This window comes from Uloborus diversus, chromosome 2, assembly GCF_026930045.1.
Source record: "Uloborus diversus isolate 005 chromosome 2, Udiv.v.3.1, whole genome shotgun sequence".
NCBI classification, from domain to species: Eukaryota; Metazoa; Arthropoda; class Arachnida; order Araneae; family Uloboridae; genus Uloborus; species Uloborus diversus.
Genome location: NC_072732.1, coordinates 33,011,833 through 33,035,796, shown reverse-complemented (window position 1 = coordinate 33,035,796; position 23,964 = coordinate 33,011,833). Strand labels below are relative to the sequence as shown.

General features: G+C 36.8%; 1 protein-coding gene across 1 annotated transcript; it reads left to right on the top strand.

Annotated features, from left to right (window-relative positions):
- Window positions 1–377: 377 nt before the first annotated feature.
- LOC129216957 (interferon regulatory factor 2-binding protein 2-like) lies at window positions 378–18,813 on the top strand. Its single transcript, XM_054851180.1, has 3 exons — window positions 378–1,343; window positions 13,427–13,669; window positions 17,113–18,813. The coding sequence occupies exons 1-3, from the start codon at window positions 530–532 to the stop codon at window positions 17,520–17,522; spliced, it is 1,467 nt and encodes a 488-aa protein (XP_054707155.1). The 5' UTR covers window positions 378–529; the 3' UTR covers window positions 17,523–18,813.
- The last annotated feature ends 5,151 nt before the right edge of the window (window positions 18,814–23,964 follow it).

Genomic DNA, 23,964 nt, shown 5'->3' with positions numbered 1-23,964 from the left:
AGATACGGCCTTATCTCCTTTCTTTCACTCCCTTTGGAAATCTAGAAATGCGAAATAACATAAACACAAAAATGTAAAGGGGGGGGGTTGTTTTTTGACACAAAATAAGCATCGGCTATTCACTCTTTATGAGAAACACTGAAATGACGTGGAAGGACAAATTTAATTCTTAAAATTTGATGAAATGTTTCAACCCACGGTAACGGCGGCATTCCGCTCCGCGAGATTTGTCACAAAATATCCTTTCTGCCATCACCGTTCGGAAAGAAGTGGTGATGTCCTTTGGCGCACTTGGCGAAAATCTCACCGTTCAGTTTGATCGCGCAAATGGCAACCCAGACGGTCGTTACAGAAACGAGGCTCATTCTCACACAAGCAGTTTATCCCATGGATCGAAGCGAGCAGTGTTTTCGGTACTCCGAGCTTAGGATTAGAGACTCTTTCTGAGCGCGTTTGTTTTCGTTTTTTTTTTCATCCACCTTCACTCTCAAAATAGGATAGGGATTCGATAGGAACTCTCTTCCTGCCAATGGTCAGGATGTCATCTGTGTCCCGCAGCCACCGCCAGCATTGTTATCTGTGCGACCTGCCGCGAATGCCGTGGGCGATGCTGCATGACTTCTCGGAACCCGTTTGCCGGGGCTGCGTCAACTACGAGGGCGCCGACCGCATCGAGGCCGTCTTGGATAACGCGCGGCAGATGAAGAGGGCGCACAGCTTCCCCGAGGGCGCGAACCCCAGGCAGGCCCCCACTTTCAAGGGCTCCGGGGGCGCCCCGCCGCCCCGGTCGGCGTCGCAGCACGACGCCCTAAACGGCGTCTCTCCCGAGGGCATACTCACGCCGCCGCACAGTGTTCCGGGAACGCCGCACGCCGGCGTCTCGCGGTCCCCGGTTCCCGCCACGGCGGTTGAGCGCTATGGAGCTCAACAGCGCGCCGCCGCCCTCCTGGAATTCAACGGACAGAGGCTGCACCACCGGGACGCCGCGGAGGTGATCGCCGCGGCGCACGACGCCGCCAACGCGCTCAACCGGGGCAGCCCTAGCGGGCTCGCGCCCCGCGGGGCCCCGCCGCCCCTGCCACCGCCCCACCTGCCCCTGCGCCAGAATTCGGCCGCCAAGAGGGCGAACTCGGAGCGCGGCGACGACGACGACGGGGCCCATCCCGAGCCCAAGCGTCACATCGTGGTCGAAGATCAGGCCCCGGGGCACGCGGGGCGACCGCCCCTCACCCGAGGCGAGTCCCTGCCGGCGGCTGTCATGGGAGTACCTTTCGATGCCCGGTATAAGAAGGAAGCCATGGTCGGCCGAGTTTTCTCCTTTGACCAGGCCAACAGCATGAAAGGTACGTTCCCGCTGTATTCTCCAATTTGTACGGTAAAATCCCTCTAATGCGGACACTATGGGACACACTTTTTGCCCGCAATAGAGAGGTGTCTGCACGACAGGGGTTTAATAATCTTATTTGCATTGGAACGGGGAATTAAAAATTGTCCGTATAAAAGGGGTGTCCGCCTTTGAGGGGTGTCCGTTAGGAGGGGTTTTACTGTATTTTGCTCTGCGTATCAATGCATGTGGACCAGTAGAGAGCGGAGCCCAATCAAGCCAAAGTGATGCCCTTGTCCATATAAAAGTTGATGCCCCCCCCCCACAAGAAAATCCGTTTATTTACATACGTAGTTGAAATGTAAACAATGCATCATTCAAACATATATGAATTGTGCACTAATAAGTACTACCAAAATATATAGCACAATAATAAATGCTTAAAACAGAGTTTCCCGAACTGTGGTCCGGGGGTCCGCGGTGCTATCCAGCTAAAACATTAAATATAACTGAGATTGAAAGAAGAGTAACGATATTTTAATTTAAAATGAATGCTCATTTATGAGGAAGAAAAAAGTTCTTGCTTAAGTACACGCAGGACGCAGCAGCTCCCCCCCCCCCGGGACTTTTGGAAGGAAACACACTACACATCGATTAATATTGTGTACATGACGAAGTTCAAAATTGCATTAAGTGAAAAGCAAGCATTGAGGCACATTTTTACAGATGGGTTAACACACTTCACATAAAACGAGGAGAGGGGGCTTGCTACAATTGAGTCAAACTTGAGCAGTAATGATTGCATTGTGAAGGCTAATGAAATTTGGTGGTAACATTTTCATTTAAAATTCAATTTCAAATAGAATTTTACCTCCATACCACAAAATAATAGTGTAAGAAATGAAGCCAGAAATGAAATGACCAGACAAGAGCTCTGAAAAATGTACAGAACAGTGAATAAATAAATTTAAACGATAAAAAAGAGCGTTAAAATATATTGGAAAAGAGTAGATTTAACTTTGTCAATTTTTTTTTTTTTTTTTCGCTAGCGCCGATGGGAGGGGGGGGGGAATCCACGAAGTTCTTAATTTTTCCGGAGGGGGCCCGCGGAGGTCTGAAGTTTGGGAACCTCTGGCTTAAAATGTGCTTCTGCGGGTGCTGAACCAGGAGTTGTTCCGCGTCTGATTTGGATTCAAAATTATCGAAATGTTGATTATGCTGCTTCCATCTATTGTTGGTTGTTGCAGCTAAATCAGACTTCCACCTCAGTGGTGCTCTGTAAACGAAAGCCGTACCTCTCTGCCTTAAAACCGGATCGCATTGTCTACTCATCAGGCTCGAATATCCGAGTGGTTTTAAGCGACAACAACAAAAAAAAAGGTCACGAAACATATTATCCTATTTCGGTGCCTCTAAAATTAGGGGGTTCAAGTACATACACCCTTCGGACCGTGCGTAAATCAGAGCCTGATCACGAGAATTCTCATGATTCTTTACTTTTTCTACTTGATCGGTCACGAGAGTCCCCCGGTTTTGTGTGCCTGAAATGCCAGTGTCATCTATTGTGTTTAACGTGAACTGTTGTCGTTAGATACAAAAGATCGTGAACTATTTATCAGTTCTAAAGGATCCTGGTGTAACCCGGAAATGGGCATAAGTGAAATTTCTAAGTTGAAACCGATCCACTATGGGTTGATTCTAGTCGTTCTTGCTCTGATGCATTTTGTTGCACGATGTAAATTAAATTTAAAAAATAATAATAATAAATCCTTTAATGAAATTAATTTTAATGCTAATCGCTTTTTAAAAATAAATAATGTAAGTTTATTTTTCAATTATTTTTTTTGTAAGAAACCGTTTTAGAAAATAAGTGATCAATTATCCTCCCTAGGGCGGATCCATTTTGGAGGGACCATAATCGAAAAGAAGTGATGAAAGGGCAGTTTTGGGGCTCAAATGGGGGTTCTAGGGAAAAATTTTCGACGCATCAATTTCTTGAATGCAGTTTTGTTTTAAGCCATATTTGGGCGCTTGAGTGGGGGGGGGGGGGAGGCTCAAGGATCTGCGCGTGCACCCTTCGTTAAAAATTTTATTTCAGTTCGGCCAGAACGTTTACATTTTTAATCTTTAAAAGTTTAATAAAGTTGTCACCGTTTCTATACTGATTTCAACTGTGTAATGCCACTTACACTACGTTATACTTATATATTTAAAAATCCGAAGCAATTTATTGATAAAATCGTTATTGTTTTATTTTAAATTAAAAAATGTTAAGTATAATAAATTCAGTGCTGCCGCATTTTTCTTCGTAGAGCAGCGATTCTCAACCGGTAACGGTGGTTCGGCGCACAGGGCAGCGGTCTGTAGTAAAATTTCACCGGTCCCCAGAGATTTTTACTCTCCCACTTTGAAAAATATTCCTTACTTACGTAGAAAAAGAAAATACCAGTAAAAACAATGTCTTATATGACATCTTTTATGTTAAATTTATGATTAATTTTTTGTACTTTTATTTTTATTTGATTTTTCACCGATGTTTATAGCTACGACTGTATAATTATTACGATAATTGTTCATTTTATTCTTAACATTTAAATATTTTTTGTTACAGTTCTTTAACACCAAGTAAAGTTTTATTTATATACATTATTAATTCATTTATTATTATTATTATTATTATTATTACACTTTGTAAAAAGAAAGATCTCGGTCATTCGCAATAGTTTTTTACAAGTATTTAACGATCCTCAAGTAGAGAGTTTTTTATTTATTTATTTATATTTTTTTTAAGAAAGAAAAGGATAAGGGAAAAACTTCATCGATCTGTAAAGTTTACGGACTGTTCCGTAAGGGGTCCGTATGTTTACGGAAGTTCTGTTTACTAAACAGATATCAGATGCCCCCAAATGCAAAGTTTTTTTTTTCTTTTTTTTTTTTGTGCAGAAAAAAAAAGAAATGAATAAAAGAAGAAAAAACCATCATCGGTGCGCGATTTTTTTAAAAAGCTCTTGCCGGTCCACGAGTCATAAAAGTTTGCGAAACGCTGTCGTAGCGGAACCCTAATGGACTGTTTTAGTAATATTGTGTTAATGTGTATAAAAACTGTATCCTATGTAAACTACGTTTTTAAGATCTGATTTCATTATAATATTACATTTCTAAAGAATCAGAAGACTGATAGATTTATCCAAATAAATCACTAAATTTTTTGTTATTCATAGAGATTATAAAACTCGCCCTACTCCACGCCTACTCATTTATAGTGATCAATGGTTTTGAGGTTGTGCTGCTGAAAAATTTTGTTTCCGAGCTTTTTAAAATTTTTAATTCTTTCTGAAACTAATGCAAAAAAGAAAATACTTTCAACATTTATTTTTTTACTTGAAAAAATAAATAAATAACAGGAATGGAAGGATGATTTACACCGGCACTGCGGTGGCTTTGTTGCAACCCTGAAATAGTTTTTCTTGAATAACTAACTAGCAAAAATTTACAGAAACGTTATTTCATTTAATTACTTGCTTTGAGGCTCGTCATTTAGAAATTTTCCAGGCAAATTTTGTTTCAAAACAGCTAAAAACTAGTCCACTAATATGTTAAAATAACTTTCCAAATCCAGGACGGGGGGGGGGGGGGGGGGAGTGTGGATGCTACATGACGGGCCTATTTACTTTACCGTTATTATAGTTCTGTATTACTCATCAGTTGCAGTTACAATAAAATATTTTCACTTCTTTCTGGAGTTTGGCACTGTAATTTTACTCATGGATAGTACGAAAACGGTTTAGTCGATCAGTCATGCTGTGTTATGCAACAGTTCAAAACATCTGGTATCCGAAAATACTTTATGAAACATTCGATTCTGGTGTACATACCGAGTATTATGGGCTATAAATCATAACTGAGACTTACTATTACAGTTTTTTTTTAATTTAAAATGACTTGTGGTATTCATAATAGGAATAGTTTTGATAGAATACTCATTTTTAATTGATTTAATTTATTTATTTTAACTTAAATGTGAGGTCTTACATTCATAATTCGATTAAAAAAAAAGTAACACTGTATTAACATTTTTTCCTTCTTCATTTGCACAGGGGTGTCCACCTGGGATGGGGGGGGGAGGGGGTCATGGCGCAGACTGTGCCATTAAAGTTTTTAGGGGTGGGGGTGTTTTGAGGGTTATCTTTCACTTTTTAGGGGTGTCTTCGCGATATTTAGCGGTTGTCCTCGCTCTTGCATTTAAAAAGAAAAGAAAAAACTTGACACCAAATGCATTGCATCTTTTAATTTTATAATTTTGAATTTCTGAAATTGTAGGTAGGAATATTTAGTTTTTTTGTTGTTTATATATCTATATTAATATTTTTTAGTTATGAAACAGGTAGTTTGTTCACGATTAGAATTGTGATAGTATAATATGCGCGCATCGTTGGATACGCAACGAATAATTAAAGCTTTTTAACGATTAATAAAGCTTTTTAAATGCATTCAAACCCATTCATTCGTATTGCAACACATCATAGTTTTAAAATCGATCGAATATTGAGAATGAACTGGAAATCATTTATTGCGTGGCAAAATGTCTTGGAAGTTGTTGTGTTCTACGTCACTGCTCCGCTGAAGAATTATTGTTCCGGGAATATTTTATAAATTAATATTTAATGACTTGACACTGACAGCCTGCACATCACCAAGTTGTTTTCTCTAGCAATTTAGCTTCCGTTAAGCCATTACTGCTCAACATTTATGCGGTTAGACAAACATGTTATTTAGTTGTATTACGTATTTCAAAAGGTAACATCTGATGAAGTTGAAGTTTCAAATAAATCTCTTTTTTTAAAAAAAAAAAAAGGTTACTCCTATAAAACCTTCGACTTTTTTTGTTAATAGATAATTTGTTTTGAATTTTTTCATATAATTTTAAAAGCTTTTTAATATGGAGCCATACATACAATTTTGTACATTTTAATTGCATTCACCGCTCCCTCCATTTTTTAACTGAGAAAGAATTCAGACCCCAACTGCGGCCCGCGGGCGACAGAGTGTCCTAAAAGCTTACGTATGTGTCCCTTGTTATGTTCGATGCTGCGAACCAAAAATTATGTTCTGATAACTGCCAAAACAACCTGCCTGAAGAATGAGTCGCAGATTTGAAGCCAAACAGTCAGAAATTGTTTTCTGAAAAACATGTGTAAACTTCACTTTAATAAAATAAGCATTTGGCAATCATAACTGCAATTAATGGTTTTTTAATATCCCTTCCTTTTCTGTGTTTTCCTATGCTACAAATAAATAAATAAATTTCATATGTGTTCTGGCCCTGAGTTTCATCTTATTTAAGGTGCAGCCCTCCTATAATAAAAGTTAGGCACCACTGAAATCAATGTAGCTTCGTTCTATAAGGTTTCAAATTCCCGCTCTAAATAATCAACTACTTGTTGATGAGGAAAAAGATGTTTCAAATAGGGAAGGAAAAGGAAATGTGGGTAAAAGGCTGAAATATTCTTTATTGATTGAAGGGAAGAACGATGACAGAAGAATAAAACGTACAAAGTTAGAAATAAAATAAGTCTTTTTTTTTTGTCCCCAACTCCACTGATGTGCAACGTGTTGCGATTGCGGAGCGCACTTTTAGCTGTCAAAGCGTTGAAATCACTCCTTGCCTTGCGGGGATGCAGACACGCAACTCCACTACCTCTACGCTGGTGACGTCACGCATGACGTTGCATCTCGCCAGGCAAGGTCTTTGGGTGGGAGATTTTGTTGTTGCCAAACCGGTGGCTTCAAAATAGATTTCTCCTCCCTCTGTAGCCTGGTTTTGCATCCTACTCTCCTTTCTCTTTTTAAGCAGTTGACGCTCGATTTTGCGAAGCTCTAATTTCCGAACCTTCTTGAATTTACGAACAGCTTACCAGGCTCAGTTTTTTGAAACAATGCTATTCGATTTTACGAAAACTCGATTTTGCGAACATTCATTGCGGTCCTATCCTAAACTTCAAGTGCTTAAAATCGAGCGTCAATTTATTCTTCTCAAACTAGAAACTCATTTCAAATAAATTTTAGACAAGACTTTATTTAATGTGCTTGGAATAATAATTTAATTAGAATTAAAAAAATTTATGATTTCCCTTTATTTATTATTAAATTAGTTAACATCCTCTGCTAGCGCAATCTTATTGCTAGGAAGATTTGCAAATCTGACTGGAAATACTAATTTGTTGAAAACAAGTTGGTTCATTTTCTGTCGATTTCGAATTCTATAACATGACATTCTTCATTTTCTGTAACTATTTTAATTTTAAATTTTGCCTTGAAGTGTTAATATGTTATTCTTGCAATGTGATGAAAATATTGAACTATATTTTAAAATAATAATAATAAAATAAAAATTATCGCTTATTTTATAAACAAATTCAACGGGCGCTTTTAAAAAATCATGGTTTTTAGCCATTTTTTAGGTTACAAACACATTATGCAAGGTCATCTCAGCAGTTTCTAACAAAGTGGTTGAGCTATAACTTTATAACAAGCAATTAAAAAGTCTCAATGTTCTAACAATTTTGAACAATTTTGTAAACATGTTTTGTGCAATTGTTACTTTTTTATTATTTAGCATGTCTGATTATGTTGATTTTTTGAAGTTGAAAAAAAAAAAAAAAATGCTCAGTACAAATTAAAAGTGAATGTTTGAACTATTTCTGTGGAACCTTTTAGGAAAACGTTTATTAATTCGTAACGCATTGTAACCCAATATTAAAATTTCTTTATTTAACACCCTAAACATAATCATTGAAATCCTAGAAGCCATAAAAGAACATTTTCAAATGACTACGAAAAATCCATGTCCAAATATGTCATTTATCTTTTTTTTAAAACCCTGTGAAAGTGAAAAAGTTAGCTTTTTCTTAACTAAAGTAGTTAAGAATACTACTTTAATGTATTCTTAACATTAAAAGGAATGTTAAGTAATACTTATCACTTATGTAATACTTATCACTTATTAAACCATAGTTAAATGGTGCTGTACTAAGAAATAAGTACAGCACCATTTCTTAGATTAAAAAATAAATAAACAAAGAATTAGTTATTTCTTATCAATCGCCATTATCTAGTAATTATTTTAATATCCTGCTTATTTGAATGAGATTTTATTTGGGGAGTCGGTTTTAAAATTGCATTCATTTGCATCTTTTTAACTATTGCCGTCGTAATCACGAAAAAAGTTTTCGAGAAAAACTGTATTTTTAACCCCCGACAAACAATGCAAGGGGGTTATAAGTTTGACGTGTCTGTGGCACTCTAGCGCCTAAACGGATGGACTGCTTTTGAAAAAAAAAAAAAAAAAATTTGAATTTTTACATCTTGAATTCAAATTATGTTTTTCGCAATCACAAGTGTGTGTATGTAGGCGTGTGTGTTTGTGTGTGGGGGTATGTGTGTTTGTGGGTAGGGGTATGTGTGTGTAGGCATGTGTGTTTGTCTGTGTGCTGGCATAAGTGTGTGGGTAGTTGTGTATATAAATGTGTGTGTGTGGGGGGGTATGTGTATGTGTGTAAGCATATGTGTTTGTGTCAGTGTGCAGGCATGAATGTGTGGGTAGTTGTGTGTATGTGTGTGTGCGTGTGTATGTGTGTGTGCGTGCGTGTGTGTAGGACATGGATGCAACCTGTAGACGGCTTTCGCTCTAGGAGCAGCATCGTGAGGAGCCGGTCGACGGTGACAGGGTGCGGAGGGTGGCGGTGGGAAAATAAAAAGATAGGACATCAAAAGAGTCAAATGAGAACAATAAGCAATCGTGATTGCTCAAAAAAAAAAATGTTCGAAAGGATACTTGATCGAGAGTGTTCTTAGCTAGGTTGCATCTTTGGAGATATTAATTAACGAAGATATTAATTAAAAACCTCTAAAAGGTTTTTCGCGATTTTTGCAGTGAAAACATAGTTGAAAATTAAAAAATTTAATACCAAAATAAAGCACTTTTTTTTTCCGCGTCTGATAGAATGTGTTTGGAACTTAAATGTTTCATAGAATTCGAATTATAACAGTTTTTTAAAGCATATTTTAATAACGACTAAGCTTTTATTCGCGCGATCGATAACTGAATTCATTGTTGGCCGACAGGAAATTAAAAGCAATAATCTAAAATTTTTATCTGTTGCCAGTTTTTATTTAATGGCAAATAAAATACTTGACATTGATTTTCAATATTATGAGGCTTTTAAAAGGATTTTCAACTTTCCCTCTTGATTCTACTGTTGCGACTCAGTCAGGGGTTTTTAAAATTTTTTATTTTATCGTTATTATTAAACTTTGATTTGTTCCAGTATCTATCAGTTCATAACATTTTCAGTACTTAATAATTTTCTATGGAACTGATAGATACTGTAACATATCAAAGTTAGAGAATGGGAAATGCAAGTGAAGATATTGTAAACTACCATTTTTAAGAACTATGAGCTACTATGTTAAAATTAAACATGCGTGCGCAATGGATATGTACAAATCAGTGCAATAGGAATGGGGAAAAAACCCATTTTAACTTGAAATTTGAAATAAAAAAAATTAGCAATTGTATAGTGACGTGATTTATTACTTATTATAAAGTCACAAGTTAGTGCACCGAAGATCACGTACCTCAATGCGAGATCGTTGTTTAAAAATGGAAGAGGGGAGGGGGGTCATGGCGCAGACTGCACCATTAAAATTTTTAGTTGGGGGTTTCACTTTTTTTTTTGAAGATGGTTCTTGCTGTTTTTTTTTTGGGGGGGGGGGGTCTTGCTCTTAGGGGGGCACCCCTGGTTATAGGGAGACCCGCAAAAGGACACACTTATCGCGCACGGAGTAGTTCGCGCAGAAGAGTCAGTTTTCCGACAGGAAATTCCAGTTAATTTGGATTGGACGACCTCGACTGACGTCATCGCTCAAAGCAGGCGGGAGTTCGCTGCCCTGCACGTGCGATTGCGGGGATCACGTGTGTTAGTGATGAAAGGCCGACATGTTTCGTTTTTTCACATTTCGGCGCCGCACCGTGGCGTGACCAAGTTGTGACTTTTCATGCCGGAGGGTTAATTAATTTGTTTTTTTAATTTATCACGGATATTTAAATTAATTGTTTTCATTGGAAACGATAGTTTTATGAATACATTGATAAATATTAACCGGAATGAAATGATAAACAAAGTTAAGTTGACATGTTGTTTACTTTTCTTTGAACAATGCCAGAAGTCGGAAAATATAAATAAATTGATCACATAAAATGAAGAAAAAATAAAAGTTTTTATAAAAAATCTACAAATGCGGTCGAAGTCCTTCAATTTATCCTTTACTCCCCTGGTGAGGTATCTTTTCTCCCCAGAAGAATTGGACTAATGAATTCAAACGTCTTGTCATGTTTATGTATTTTGCTGTGTTTGTAGACACGGTAATGTTTTAATGGAGTTGTTTCCTTCAGTCAAAAGTACTACTTTCAGTCACAGAAATTGATAGAATTAAGGGAAAAAAAAAAAAAAAACATGGACCCAGAAAATACTTTTATTTTCCCAACAGTTATTTTTTAATTAATTTTTTAAAATGTCCAATTTTTCAAACAAGGCGTGGTCTTTATGACGTCACGAATGATGTCCTTTGGCACATTTTTCACTGCGTTTCCACGTTATGATAATCAAGCAGCGAATTAAAAATTGCCTCTACGCTTGCTATCAACCAAATCGTTGGCAGTACACGTGAATAAAGATGCGAATTAAATATTGTGCTCTTCTGAATGGCAACAGCAAATGGCATTTCATCATTTGTGATGTCGGCAGAAGCGTTAAACAATAAAAGCGCATTGATTAAAGTAATTTTTTTTAAAATGTGAAACTTAATCAAATTATTTAAAAAATGGTCAGATCCTATGTTTTAAGCATGCTCTTTCAGGAAAAAATACTTTTAAAATTTTGGAAACGACCCCATTGTGTTAACACAAATAAATAAAAAAAGTCATTGGAAAGTTACCAACTTTAGTTTGTTAAATATTGTGGGGAGGCGCAAAAAATATGATGTTGAGGGGAACATATATTCTTCCTTACTTTTGTTACAAAAAAACCACCTTGTGAGTTAAGGCTTAAGTAATTCAGAAGGTGGTTTGTAACTCACAGCTTTTAATTTATAAAAGCTTTCAATTTTACGATTTGTATTTTACTTATTACTGTATTGCATCATTTTTGCATACTTTAATTTTATCTCAAAATAATTAAATCATAATTTTCTCAACTGTTCCAGGATTATATTGTCGTTTACCCCTGTGCATTCTTTTGACCGGTCAGTTGACCGTTCATCTTTTTGTCAGATCACTGACTAAAAGCAGTCTTAACCCTCCAATAATTATCGAAGCCAAATAAAATTGATTAGAATAAGAAGAGAAGAAAAAAATTGTCAGAAAGCTAAAAGAATGGTTCAGGATATTTTTGAAAATTCAACTGCAATATTTATTGTTGTTAAAAACTCGAAAGTCACTTTTTTTCCCCTCAAATAAAGTTAGATTAATTAGATGCAGATACTGTCTGACCACGGATTGTATGGAAAGACAAACATCCGTTTTACAGCCAAACATGGACGAATCTATTATTTTTTTTTACCAATGTCAGCTTTTGCAGAAGCAGAGTCTCATTCAAATGAGCGGAATACGCGCAACAAATTTTTAATTTTCTCCCTTATTCACATAGATTCGTCTTATCTGGACGTTTGAAAATTCCATGCAATCCGTGGTTGGACAGTAGTACTTATTTTGTGGCCCAAATGTGGTTTTCGCTCGCTTGAACGTATTTTTATTTTGAGCAAAGGAAGTAGACAAATTTCTGCTGCGTAATGCACAAGATATGCACTAAATAGCACTATGAATACTGTAAAAGTACTTATTTTCGCTAACGGTAATTATAGCGAAAATGAAAGTATTGGCGATTTCGATAGCTAAAAATTTCCCGAATTTAATATGCACATAACAAAAAGTTGTTTATCTACGTAAAATTGATTTACTTCTCGAGGCTGAAATTTTCGATGTCACGATGGGTTTGCAAAAATAAATACTTTTACTGTAGTATTTACGTCGCTTGCACGTTTAAAAATTATTTTATTTATTTCAATTCCGATTATAAGAGCCATGATAAATCTGGATGAGAAATTAAAAAAAAAATCACTACACAAATCACTAAATGTAAAAAAACTATTTTTTAAAAAAACTCTTATATTGGGAGGAAAACTCTATTTTTCATTTCCGAAGGTTTGTTAATTTGAAAATGGGATATGGTCATGGTTTTGCAATAAAACGAACAATCACATATACCTCATTATTTCCTGGATATGTTTGATTCATTGATGGATCCTCTTTGCGTTGTAATTTGTGCAAGCATTGCTCTAACAAATGGGTAATACATTATTAAAATGGATTGCATCTAATCCATTGAGACGATCTAATCATATCGTAATAGTGTAATTTTATTTCTTGTTTGCATTTTTTTTAACAGAGCAGTATTTCTCGAAATTCGCCAATTATGATAAAGTTTTATGCAAAGTAGCCGCAATAAATTATGATGAAATTCAGGGGCGGATACAAAAAGAGGGTCATGGGTCATGGGGGTCATGAACCCTCTAAACCGTAAGCAATATTACCCCCTCCATTATTATTGTATATGATCATAATTTAATAGTAATTGCAAACAAGATGGATGAATGTAGAATATCATGCAAATATGTAATTACACATTGTGTTTGAATACTTATTGAATAAAATGTAGTGTTTGCCGTAATCTTTTCATGTATTCATTATTTGTTTAGGTAAATTCTAGAAATAATACATCTTTTCATTGTAATTAAAATTTATTAACAAAGTTTTGCCTTCTCGGTGGTCTATTCCTTCTCGATTTGAAGCCTTTTGTTGACACCCAAACAATCCCAGAAATTTTTCGTACCCAAAATTCTTTTCTGTTTTACCATCCCCCTCCCCCTCTAAAATACTGGTCTGTATTCGCCCCTAATGGAATGGCAGTTGTTTCCAGTAGTTTGACTAATTAAATTTTGAACATTGGGCATGTTGGTTTTTAAACAATTTTTGTTTCCTTGCAGGTTTCAGTACAGTAAGTTCCGTGCCAACGTCTGTCACCAGCACAGTCTCGCCGCTGGGTAGTCGCACAGTCAGCTCACCCGAAGGTACTGTCGTAGCAGTCCAGTCTCCGATGGCAGCACTCATGTCTGTGGCAGACAACCTACCCCCGGGGTCGCCCAGGAACAGCATCGCCGAAAACGCAGTCAACGGCACAAGCAGGCCAGGATCAGCTGCCCGGCACTCACCGAATGGAATAACAGCTGGTGGGTGAGAATTAGCTTATTAATCATTATTTTGTGCTACAAAGTTCGTTGAATCCGTTGAAAATCTCGAGGCTAGACAGAGGAAATGATTGTGATTTGTTTTGGTTTTGGGCAGAATCGGCACTTAGGGGGCTCAGGAGATGGCTATTTTATTGCCCCTCACCCCCTGGCTTTAAGAAATTATTATTATTAGTATTATTATTTTTGCAGATGAGTAGGCAAGGTTTTCATTTTTTTTTCTTGCATTGGATTAATAACCCCCCCCCCCCCCCCCGGAAAAACTTGGAAATGTCTGGTCAAAGGTTTATTTTTAGATACGAGGCAAGGCCTGATTGCTGAATAGACCAACTTGGCCATGGTCTAAGGCTTCGTTTTTCTTAGGGGCCCCCAAATAGCTGAAATGGTTTTAGCCGATGGCTAAAATTGTAAGGTTTGGCAGCACGGCGACCCCAAAAAAAGTGTTTGGCCTAGGGTCTCTCGATATCTTAATTGGGCCCTGATATCTGACCGTCTACAAATGGTGTCAGACTTTGAGAGGGGCAGGGTCACCACATTGGGGAACCAGGAGTGTCAGAGCAATGAGACCCGGGTCGAAAAAAGGCAAAGAGGAAAAAAATAACGGTAGAAATTCTAGTTTATATTTCTCTTTTTAAAATTGGTAAAAAAGGAAAGTGCCCGTTTGCATGATGTGGCAAGGGCCTCGAAATTAATGTGTTTTTTTGGGGGTTGGGGTGGGGGGGGGGGAGAGGATTCAGGAAATTGTGACAGTTTGTGGCATGACGAAGGGAGGGGGTAACTACAAATGGGATATCATATATTTTGATAACATTTTTTGCAGCAATATATTTATGTACAATAGAAAAATAGCGTGACGAGGTGAAGTGTGGAACTTTGTGACAGGGTGGGGGGGGGGGGGGTCAAATATGTCGAAAAAAAAGTGTGACATGTATTATTCCCATAGGATTAATGTCTTCGCCCTCATTTCTTCAATAATATGCATAATACCCTCTGCGTAGATTATCATTAATGATATGCACTGCTATTAAATGTTTAAATATTAGTTGATTTATTTAAACATCTAATGGCTGTGCCTCATTTTACCATTTGCCAAAAGAAGCATTTGTCAAAACTGACGTTTTCTTAGTTGTCTTATAGTTTTGATGTTTGAAATAAGAAGCTCCTAAACCTCGGTTCTAGAGGGAGGGGGTGGGAGGGAGCAATTCAATGTTCAAAGGTGAATGGAAGTGAAAAGGCGGATAATCCTTCCAAGATCATTCGATATATGTAGCCCCTTTGCTCAAAATTTATTTTATAAATTATAAAAAGACAAATAGAGTGAATCCCGTTACAACGAATGTCAACACAACAAAATATCCGTTTTAACGAAATAAACTTTCAATCCCGATTTAGAGTCCATTGTATTGCTTGAATTCGTTTTCTAAATAAAGGTTCCGGTCCCTTAAAGGTCGTTTTAGCAGGATTTCAGTGTTATTTACGAATTATATTTTTCCCACTTTATTGAGACGTTTGAATTCTAACGGAAACAAAGCAAATTATTGTTAAAAAAGTACAGTGTAATTTTAATTTTGAAAACTTTGCAAATAAAATACATCGATCACATTCAGTGTCATGTTTCTATTTTTATGCAAAATTACTTTTTAGATGAAGAATAAATGTAAGCAATGTACTTAATCATACAAATGCTTCTGTGTCGAATAATAAATGAACCAAATTTTGGACATTTGTTTTTGTTTTGTATCTGTAAATGGACCTCAAGAAGACATCTCTCCCAAGTCCCACCCATTGACACAAAATCAACTGAACCCATTTCCACAAAACTTGACACACGTTATTTTCGTCGCCACTTAAGAGTTTTATGTATAAAACATGTCCATACTCCATCTAAAAAGCATATGATCCCTCAAGGCCTAAGAGAAGCTGCCGTCCCACAGCGTTTATATTACAAAATACTTTGAAAACCAATAGTCTTTTCACAACCTCGAAAATTTTTATACAATATTCTGAGTTCTTTAAGAGTATTACTAGCCAAAACGTGAAATGCTGAACCGCTGCCTAAATTTTTATTTTTGTTGTGGCTATAACAGTTGCAAAAATGTTCAAAATCAGATGCGGAGTTAAGATATTGAAAATTGGAAGTGAAAATAAAAATGAGTCAAAAAATACAAAATTTAATTTTTTATACGGACCCTAGGTCCCCTGACTCCATTGAGAAACAATTCCAACACAAAAAGTTTCAAATTAGTGCGATAAATATTCACCGAGATATGAAACGCAGCGTTTTGTGATTTACACCACTTTATACTTACCATTAATAGCATCTTTGGGGGGAAAATATAAGTTAACAAGTGTTTAAAATTATGTGTGTGCAGAGTGGTTTTTCAAATTGTTCGAGGTTTTGCAGTGTGTTTTTGCATATCACGGCATAACATTTGCATGAATTTTTGAATAGCAATGAAAAATATAAATATCTTGTTTTTTTTTTACTTTGACAACCTGTCATTCTTCTGAAAGAGCGATAAGTTCCAATCTTATCTTCTGTATGGTCCCTTAAAACTTTAAACTGGAATATATACCCTTGAGTTTTGGTCACACAATTGTCAAATTTTTTGTAGTAATAATTTTCAATGGAGTTTATTTCTCTAAATAAAAGTTACAGAATTTAGAGCCCATATAAAAAGTTAAATTTTGTATTTTTTGACTCATTTTTATTTTTGCTTCAAACTTTCAATATCTTAACTTAACGCAAAACTATGAAAACCTTCAAGAACGATATTCTCCCCAGAAAAGAGGAAAAATACCCCAAAACACCCACATAAATTATTTTAATGGTTCAGTTTGAGCCATAACCTTCCTTCCCCCGAATATAATTACTTTTTGTATAATTTTTAGAATTTCAAAATGTTTGATTTTTCGCAAAATTATTTCATTTTTCCCATAAAAGGGACCCCATGGAAAATCCTGGTCAGACCCCTGCAAATGTACTGTCAGTACATCGCGAAATGAAGACAAACAAATTTTTAAAAAGCTGCTATTAATTTGTCTGTGTCATGCGTATTATTGATTGTTTTCCCCGCGTGTCACAAATATTGCGCAGATGAACGATTCTTACGAATTTTAAATTGATAAAAAAGGCTTCCAGTCAATTTCTTAATAACAAATCGAATATTTCTGCCTTTTATTTGGCACAACCAATCATTTGTATTTAAGTAGGTATTGAATAAGTTTTTACATCCAAAATTTACAAAAAAAAACTTGAGTAAGCATCTTGTTTACGTAATGAGGAATTGTTTTAATGATTAAAGCGCTATGAAATGGGCCTTGCACCTGGTTAATGTATTATGCATCTCTTAAACAAAAATTACGTCTTATACTCTTGTAAATGTGCAAAGGTTCGCCAACTAACCAGCTTTTATCTGTTTCAGGCAAGAAAAATTCATCCTCCTCCCGCCCCACTTCTGGTATCGCAGTTGAGGCAGACAGCAATAATCAAATCACCACTACGAGCGGCTCATCTGCCACCACGACGACCACCACGAATGGTGATGGAGTAACAGCCCCTGCCCCACCCCTGAAGTGCACGCTCTGCAACGAGAGGCTGGAAGACACTCACTTCGTCCAGTGTCCATCTGTTCCGAACCACAAATTTTGCTTCCCTTGCTCCAGGGAAAGCATCAAGAGTCAAGGGGCGGCTAATGGCAACGAGGTCTACTGCCCCAGTGGCGAGAAATGTCCCCTGGCGGGTTCTAGCGTGCCGTGGGCTTTTATGCAAGGAGAAATAGCAACGATCCTCGGCGAAGAGCAGTTAAAGATCAAAAAAGAAAGAGAATCCTAAAAGCTGAAAACAGAAGTCAATATGGAAGAAAAGTCTTATTATATCCTCCTGACACATGGTATGCCATGTTGTTAATAGTGGCTCATTTACAGGAGCGATTTTGCTGCTGGTAGTCCTCGGTTGGAAAAACCTACACCCTGTCTTGGCTGTTGTAGGCAACGTGGGATTTGGCTTGTTGAGGTAGCTTTTCCTCATCGGCTCCAGCATTTGAATCAAGTTGGTCAGGCACGGCAGTGTTTGGAAGCTATCTTCTTTCCTTCATTTCCTGCCGCGGACATGTCTTCAGTGATGCGTGTTTTAAAAATGTAGTCTACAGTAAAGGACTGCTTCTCAATGTATATTCCACTGTACAAAAAAATATGGTCTCTCCTACTGTTGATCTTCATTACAGACTTTAAATCTTTTGGTGTCGTGTGATTTGCTGGTTTAGTCCTGTACTTACTGCAGACGTTTCAGTGTTACATTGCCATTGTAGGAACTGATTTAATAATTTTGAACTAGAGTAGAAATTAATTTTTTCCATTTGCTTGCTTAATACATGAAACTTGTTGACCAATCTAGACGTGGTGCAAATATTTGTAGTCTTAATTTTGTTGAAATATTATGGCTTAAATCTCGATGTGTCATAATCAGTTGTGAGTTTTTTCCTTGTTTTTGTTATTGTTTTAATTGTTGCAACATTTTACGATTGTTTTTTGTTTTCATCATATGAGGGTGTCTTGGTGAGGGCATGAAAAATGTTGAATTCCTATTATTTGCTGTAAGATTTCAAATTTATGTATGTACAGTTGTAAAATCATCTAGAACTATAGCTTGAAATCCATACCTGCAAACTTGGTGTGAACTAGATTTAGTTATTGACCTGAAAATATTGCATTTTTCCATTAACACCCTGGCTAAGCATCCTCAGTATTTCCATAGTGTACATAATTTTTTGATTTAATTCCCATGCAAGAGCTTTATCCCTCTTTGGAGGCAAATGTTTGTGTGTCATAAGTGGATCATTCATTCTGTCCTTAACTGTTAAAAGAAAAGTAATTCATGGAGAAGATATTTTCTACGGCAGAATCCGAAAGCAGTAGAAGAGCTGGATTATCCTGGTATTTATATCGTGATTCAATTCTTTGCTGGCATCATTGTAGCCGTTTTTCAGTGGCTTGAAAATTGTGTTGCTAGTCACTGCTTTATGTGTGAGCATATACAATTTCTATAAAATTTTCATACCGCTCATGTTCATTACTTGTGTCATCAGCTTTTGCCTGCTTTTGAAGTGTAAATAAAAACAATGTAAACTTTCTTTCTTTTCGTTTTATTTCTACATCATACACTGAAATTTCTATGAAAGTGCTAATCATATGCAGAGATGAATCGAACAATCAGAGACAAACTTTTTACTTCCTTTTACAGAAAAAGGAAGTATTGTATTCGCGAAAAAATTTGAACCCAAAAATCGGCCTTAATTTCCATTTTGCTCACCCTCAAATGAATGTTGAGTTTTTTTTCAGCCCGACCACACGTGGATATATGCCTAGGAACGTACAGACACCCGAAATATCCATTTTGACGATCCCAGAGTTAATTACAACGAATTTTCTCGTGACGTGCGTATATGTACGTATGTATCTCGCATAACTTAAAAACGGTATGTCCTAGAAAGTTGATATTTGGTACGTAGACTCCTAGTGGGGTCTAGTTGTGCACCTTTCCTTTTGGTTGAATTCGGATGTTCCTAAGGGGGTCTTTTGCCCCTTTTTGGAGGAAATCATTGTTAATTTCGATGTTAACTCAAGTGGTGTTATAATTTGGCGATATATCGCCAGTCTTTTGGTCGCCAACTTGGTGACAAATTTGGCGATTTTTTAAAAATTTTTTTAAAATCTGGTTTCAATTTGGCCACTGTTGGTGATATTTAGAGAGTAAACTATTGAATCATATTAAAACTGCCAATAATGAGAAAATGACATTAAATTATAGTAAAAGGAAGTCATGTGATGCACACATCAGCTCGTTTTTCACTGGAAAGGTTTAGATGATGAAATTCAATACATTACAAAAATCCAGGTAATAATAATTATTTTTTAAGATTAATATTAAAACACTTTTTCAGGTTTTGAATTTAATACCTTCAAAACTGACAGTTTTCGTTTCCTTGCACACTAGGTACCTTATGGTAACATGATTATGACTGAATTTGCCATTTTTTCCAAACCTAGGTTGAATCGGATTGCTAATAGATTAACAGAACAAAAGAAAGCAGAGGGCGCGCTTATAATCTATTTATCTAAATCAGAGGTTCCCGAAGTTGTTCATGCCGTGGTTAGAAATGATGAATAAAAAGATATATTAATTGGTCATTTTTTAGGTAACCTTATTAAAATTTTCTCTGCATGTCAATGCAAACATTTATGTCGTGAACACAATCGCACAGGATGGTTCAAATAGATACATTGGATACAGAAAAAAAATGAATAAATGAACAAAACATTTTTTTTCTACAGAAAGACAAAAGGAAAGTTTTATTTGCCTTATCTTTAAAACTATTTTGACCGAGTTCAATTTTCTCTGAAGTTAAATCAAGGGATGTCGTGAACTGAGTATGGCATCTGATTGCTGGAAATTGATCTTTTTTAACAAAAAAATTATGAAAATTCAATAGCCTGTTTTAAATTTCTCTTGTTAATTGCTATTTCATTGAAATGTAAAAGTTCAAATTGATACACTAGTGGTTATAAGTTTAAATATGAGCCAGAATTTTAGCAACACAACTTCTAGGACAGCATGGTCATTCCGTTCTACGGATCTTCTGAAAAACGTGCTAGGTTTGCTTATTCAATTTTTCCATAAAACTCATCCTTGAAAATGCAAGTGGAAATTACCGATTTTCCTGTTTGAATAAATTCTACATATTTTACAGATAATTTTATGGTTCTATAGAGAGTCTGGAAAGCAGATTGACGTCTGCTTTCAAAATCTTGGAAAATATTTTTTGGCTTAATGCAGCTGTAGTTTTACCTGGTTCTCTGATTTCCTTCACATGGGCAACGCCCTAGAATTTGCAATATTATCAAGTGTAATTTGCACTTTTTCATCTACATTCTTTCCTGACATCTTAAAGAGCCAGTGCTCTGGGGGAAAGCTTGCTTGCTGTTGAATACACCAAGCGTCATAACCATTTGTTTTAACAGATTAGAAATGCAGTATATTTTTGAAATTTTAGGGAGGGGACACCATACCCAAGTAGCACGCACGATGGGGAGATGGTTGCCCAACGGTGGTTTACGGTAGAAAGTGGTGGGGAATGGTGGGTTGGAAACGAACTATGGCCCTAATGTTTCTCTGCATCGTTAGGCCAACCTTGATTATTTTCGAAATGCCATCGTTGGGGAAATTGTTAACACTATAGCAGTTCGTTTGCAAATGGTTGGGTAACGGCTGCCAAAGCGGGCATTGCCTCCCGTCGGCAAACCGGACACTCCACCGTTGACCAACCATCTACCAACCGATTGTGCTACTAGAACAATGTACCGCCCCAGGTCATTTCAAGTGCAAGAATCGCCTTTCAGCTCTAGTTCTCAAACCAGTGACATAGTCAAAAAAATGAGAGAATATGGTTAGTTTCAGTCTTTTTCTATGATCAAAGAAAAGGAAACTTTCTGAGTTTCGGAGGGGTATATATCCTTAAATCCGCCTCCTTCCTGGACATGCCACTCCCCTCTGCTACTGTCATAAATTTATTGAATTACTACATCCTGATAAATAGAAAAAAGTTGGGTTTGTTAGTAGATACAAGTTAATTTGAATTAATATCTCTGCGATAAAAATGACACATTTCTGTTTGTTCAATACCGTTTCTTGCGGAACTCTTAGCATTGCTTCTATGGGCCCTTGGGATCCAGGCATCCCTGAGGTCGGGTGCTGGTATAATAGTCTTAACAACTTCACCACAAGCTAAATTAATGGGCAATCCGGGAGAAAGGGAAGCATTGAGCTTTGATTTGTCTACAACTTGAATCGTTTGTGCAACAGCACACGGCCCTTGGATGAGCAGCTCTATTCCAGAGCTCTGAGTACAAAATTGTGGTAATAAACTGCATGTTACTGTCTCAAGCCAAGGTTAAGACAGAACTGCAAGCACATGATATACCAACAGCCTGGTTGCGACATCCAGAACCAGCAGTTTTGCCCTTGTTTTTGGACGCACCTTATTAGCCTAGAATAGCCATAACCGAGTTGGAGGAAGAGGTTGACGCTCATTGACATAAAACGCTTGTAGTTCTGCCTTAGCTCCTGCTTGGAGTGATAACTTACAGCTTGTTACCAAACCTTTTACTTTCACTTTTCGAGATGACTCTCGATGGTGCGCTAAATCAATTTCAGCTACTAGTTTGAAGGTAATCTCAGCTTCAATGAGAGGTCATCTACTTCCAGCTCGGTTATGGCTATTCTAGACTGATGAGCAGAAAACATAGGAAACACTGCAGTTTTTGGATATTGTATCCCGGCTGTCGGTTTATGCTTGCGAAATTGTTTTTGCTAATTCAGCAACTCTAATATTTTACTCCAGAAAGCCCTGGATCGAAGAATGTCAGCTTAAAATGTTAAAATCGGATACTTAATACGAAATTGTCTTCACAATAATCTTAACGAAGTTACGTCATTCTACTGAGAAACTACGTGTTTGACGGTCGTGACCTAATCGCCCTTCACGATAAGACGTGTTGAGCCTGCATAAATTTTGGAGGACAGCAACACGAATGATAAAAACCTCTTCATTTTGAATCCCAGATGCACTTTATCAGCTTTCACTATCCAAGGACAAGTCTAATTGAGTACGCATTCGTTGAATAATAATGATAAAAAAAGGAATAACACTGAACCCTAGATGTCGTTATCTCGAGTCACAAAATGTGTTTCTCTCCTCACAACGATATCGAATCGAACATTCTGCTGAAATCGGCAAGGTCACAGTTTGCGAACATCACATATATCGCTCGATAAGAGGCACACAAGTACATATGTTCATCGTGTAAACAAATGCTCCGTTTTGGCGGTTTTCCATTTTTTGACGTACACGATGCCAAAGATATATAAAAACACACGGTACGGGCGTCTTTTTTGGCCAGCTTCGATGCGCTCTGACTTTTTAAACAGTTTTATTTATAGAAGGCTGCTCGGAGAATCGGGGTTCAAATATTACAGCTAGCATTTGATCGGGTTTGATAAGAGTATGTGAATAGAATGTGATTCACCGGAGAGGTTCGGTGTCTCATTACCATTTCGTTTAACCACCACGACGTTGATTGGGAAATTATGTTAATTCAGAATCTGCAGGTGAATCCTAAATGTAGAAACGAAGCTAACTGAATTTTGAATGCATTGTCATCACAAAGAGGACGAAAGTTGTCTCACGTTCCCTAAAGTGTAAAACCATTCCTTCTTTAATGCAGATTGAAAACTAATTGTGCAAATAAACAAAGAAAAAAAAAAGCACACACAAAGATTGAAAATAACTATTGGAAGCCTTCAGGGGCATCCAAGCCCAATTTTTTTGACTTTCCCCCTGAACCTAAATTTTTCGGAGAGGCGAGATTTTCAATTTACCAGATTAATGTTAAAGACATTAATAAATTAAACACGTTCATTGAAACAAAAGCGACATTAAGCATCAATGCAAAATATACTTAAAAAATTGTAATTTTACAACACTATCTGTCTCCAAATTTTCCGAATCACCACAATTTGCCGAATAAGAAAACTTTATGGGAGGTCACAGTCACCTCCTATTGGTGTACCCGTGGAAGCCATAAAACTTAAATAAAGTTTCCTAACACACTTCGTTTTGTCAAATGACCATTTACGAGCACCACCAAGGATTATTGAAAATGTACATTGGTAATTTTCATGCCATCTCTTATATTTTTTCGTGAACTTCTTATCGGTTCTAAAGGTTCATAACCACAAAAACTGAATAGTGTATCTGAACTTTTTCACATATGTTTCATCACAGAATGTCCAATTGTCCATATATATTTTACCGGTACACAATGTGTTAAAATTCAAGCTGTTTCGGAGGAAAATTACCGCTGACTAATAAAAGTACATATTCGAAAAAAAAAGGAGAAAAATATTTTCTCCTTGGGAGGTCCAGAAAGGTACTTGCATGAGAAATGCTAACAGGCTTTTTAAACCTTCAGACAGTAGCAGGGGTACTCGAACCAAAACATCCCAGCTGCGTCCCAGGATAATTGTAAATATCAGTATCACACACTGAAGCCATCAGAAACTTAAAACAACTTTTTGCCTTTACTAATCCCACCCGTTATCCAAATACAATTAGTTAATAAAATGAAACGTGCAGATTGCAGTTTAACTTTTCATTACTATTTGGAAGATGCAGAACCATTTTTCTAAGCACAGTCGAACTTGCTTATAACGAGCAGGA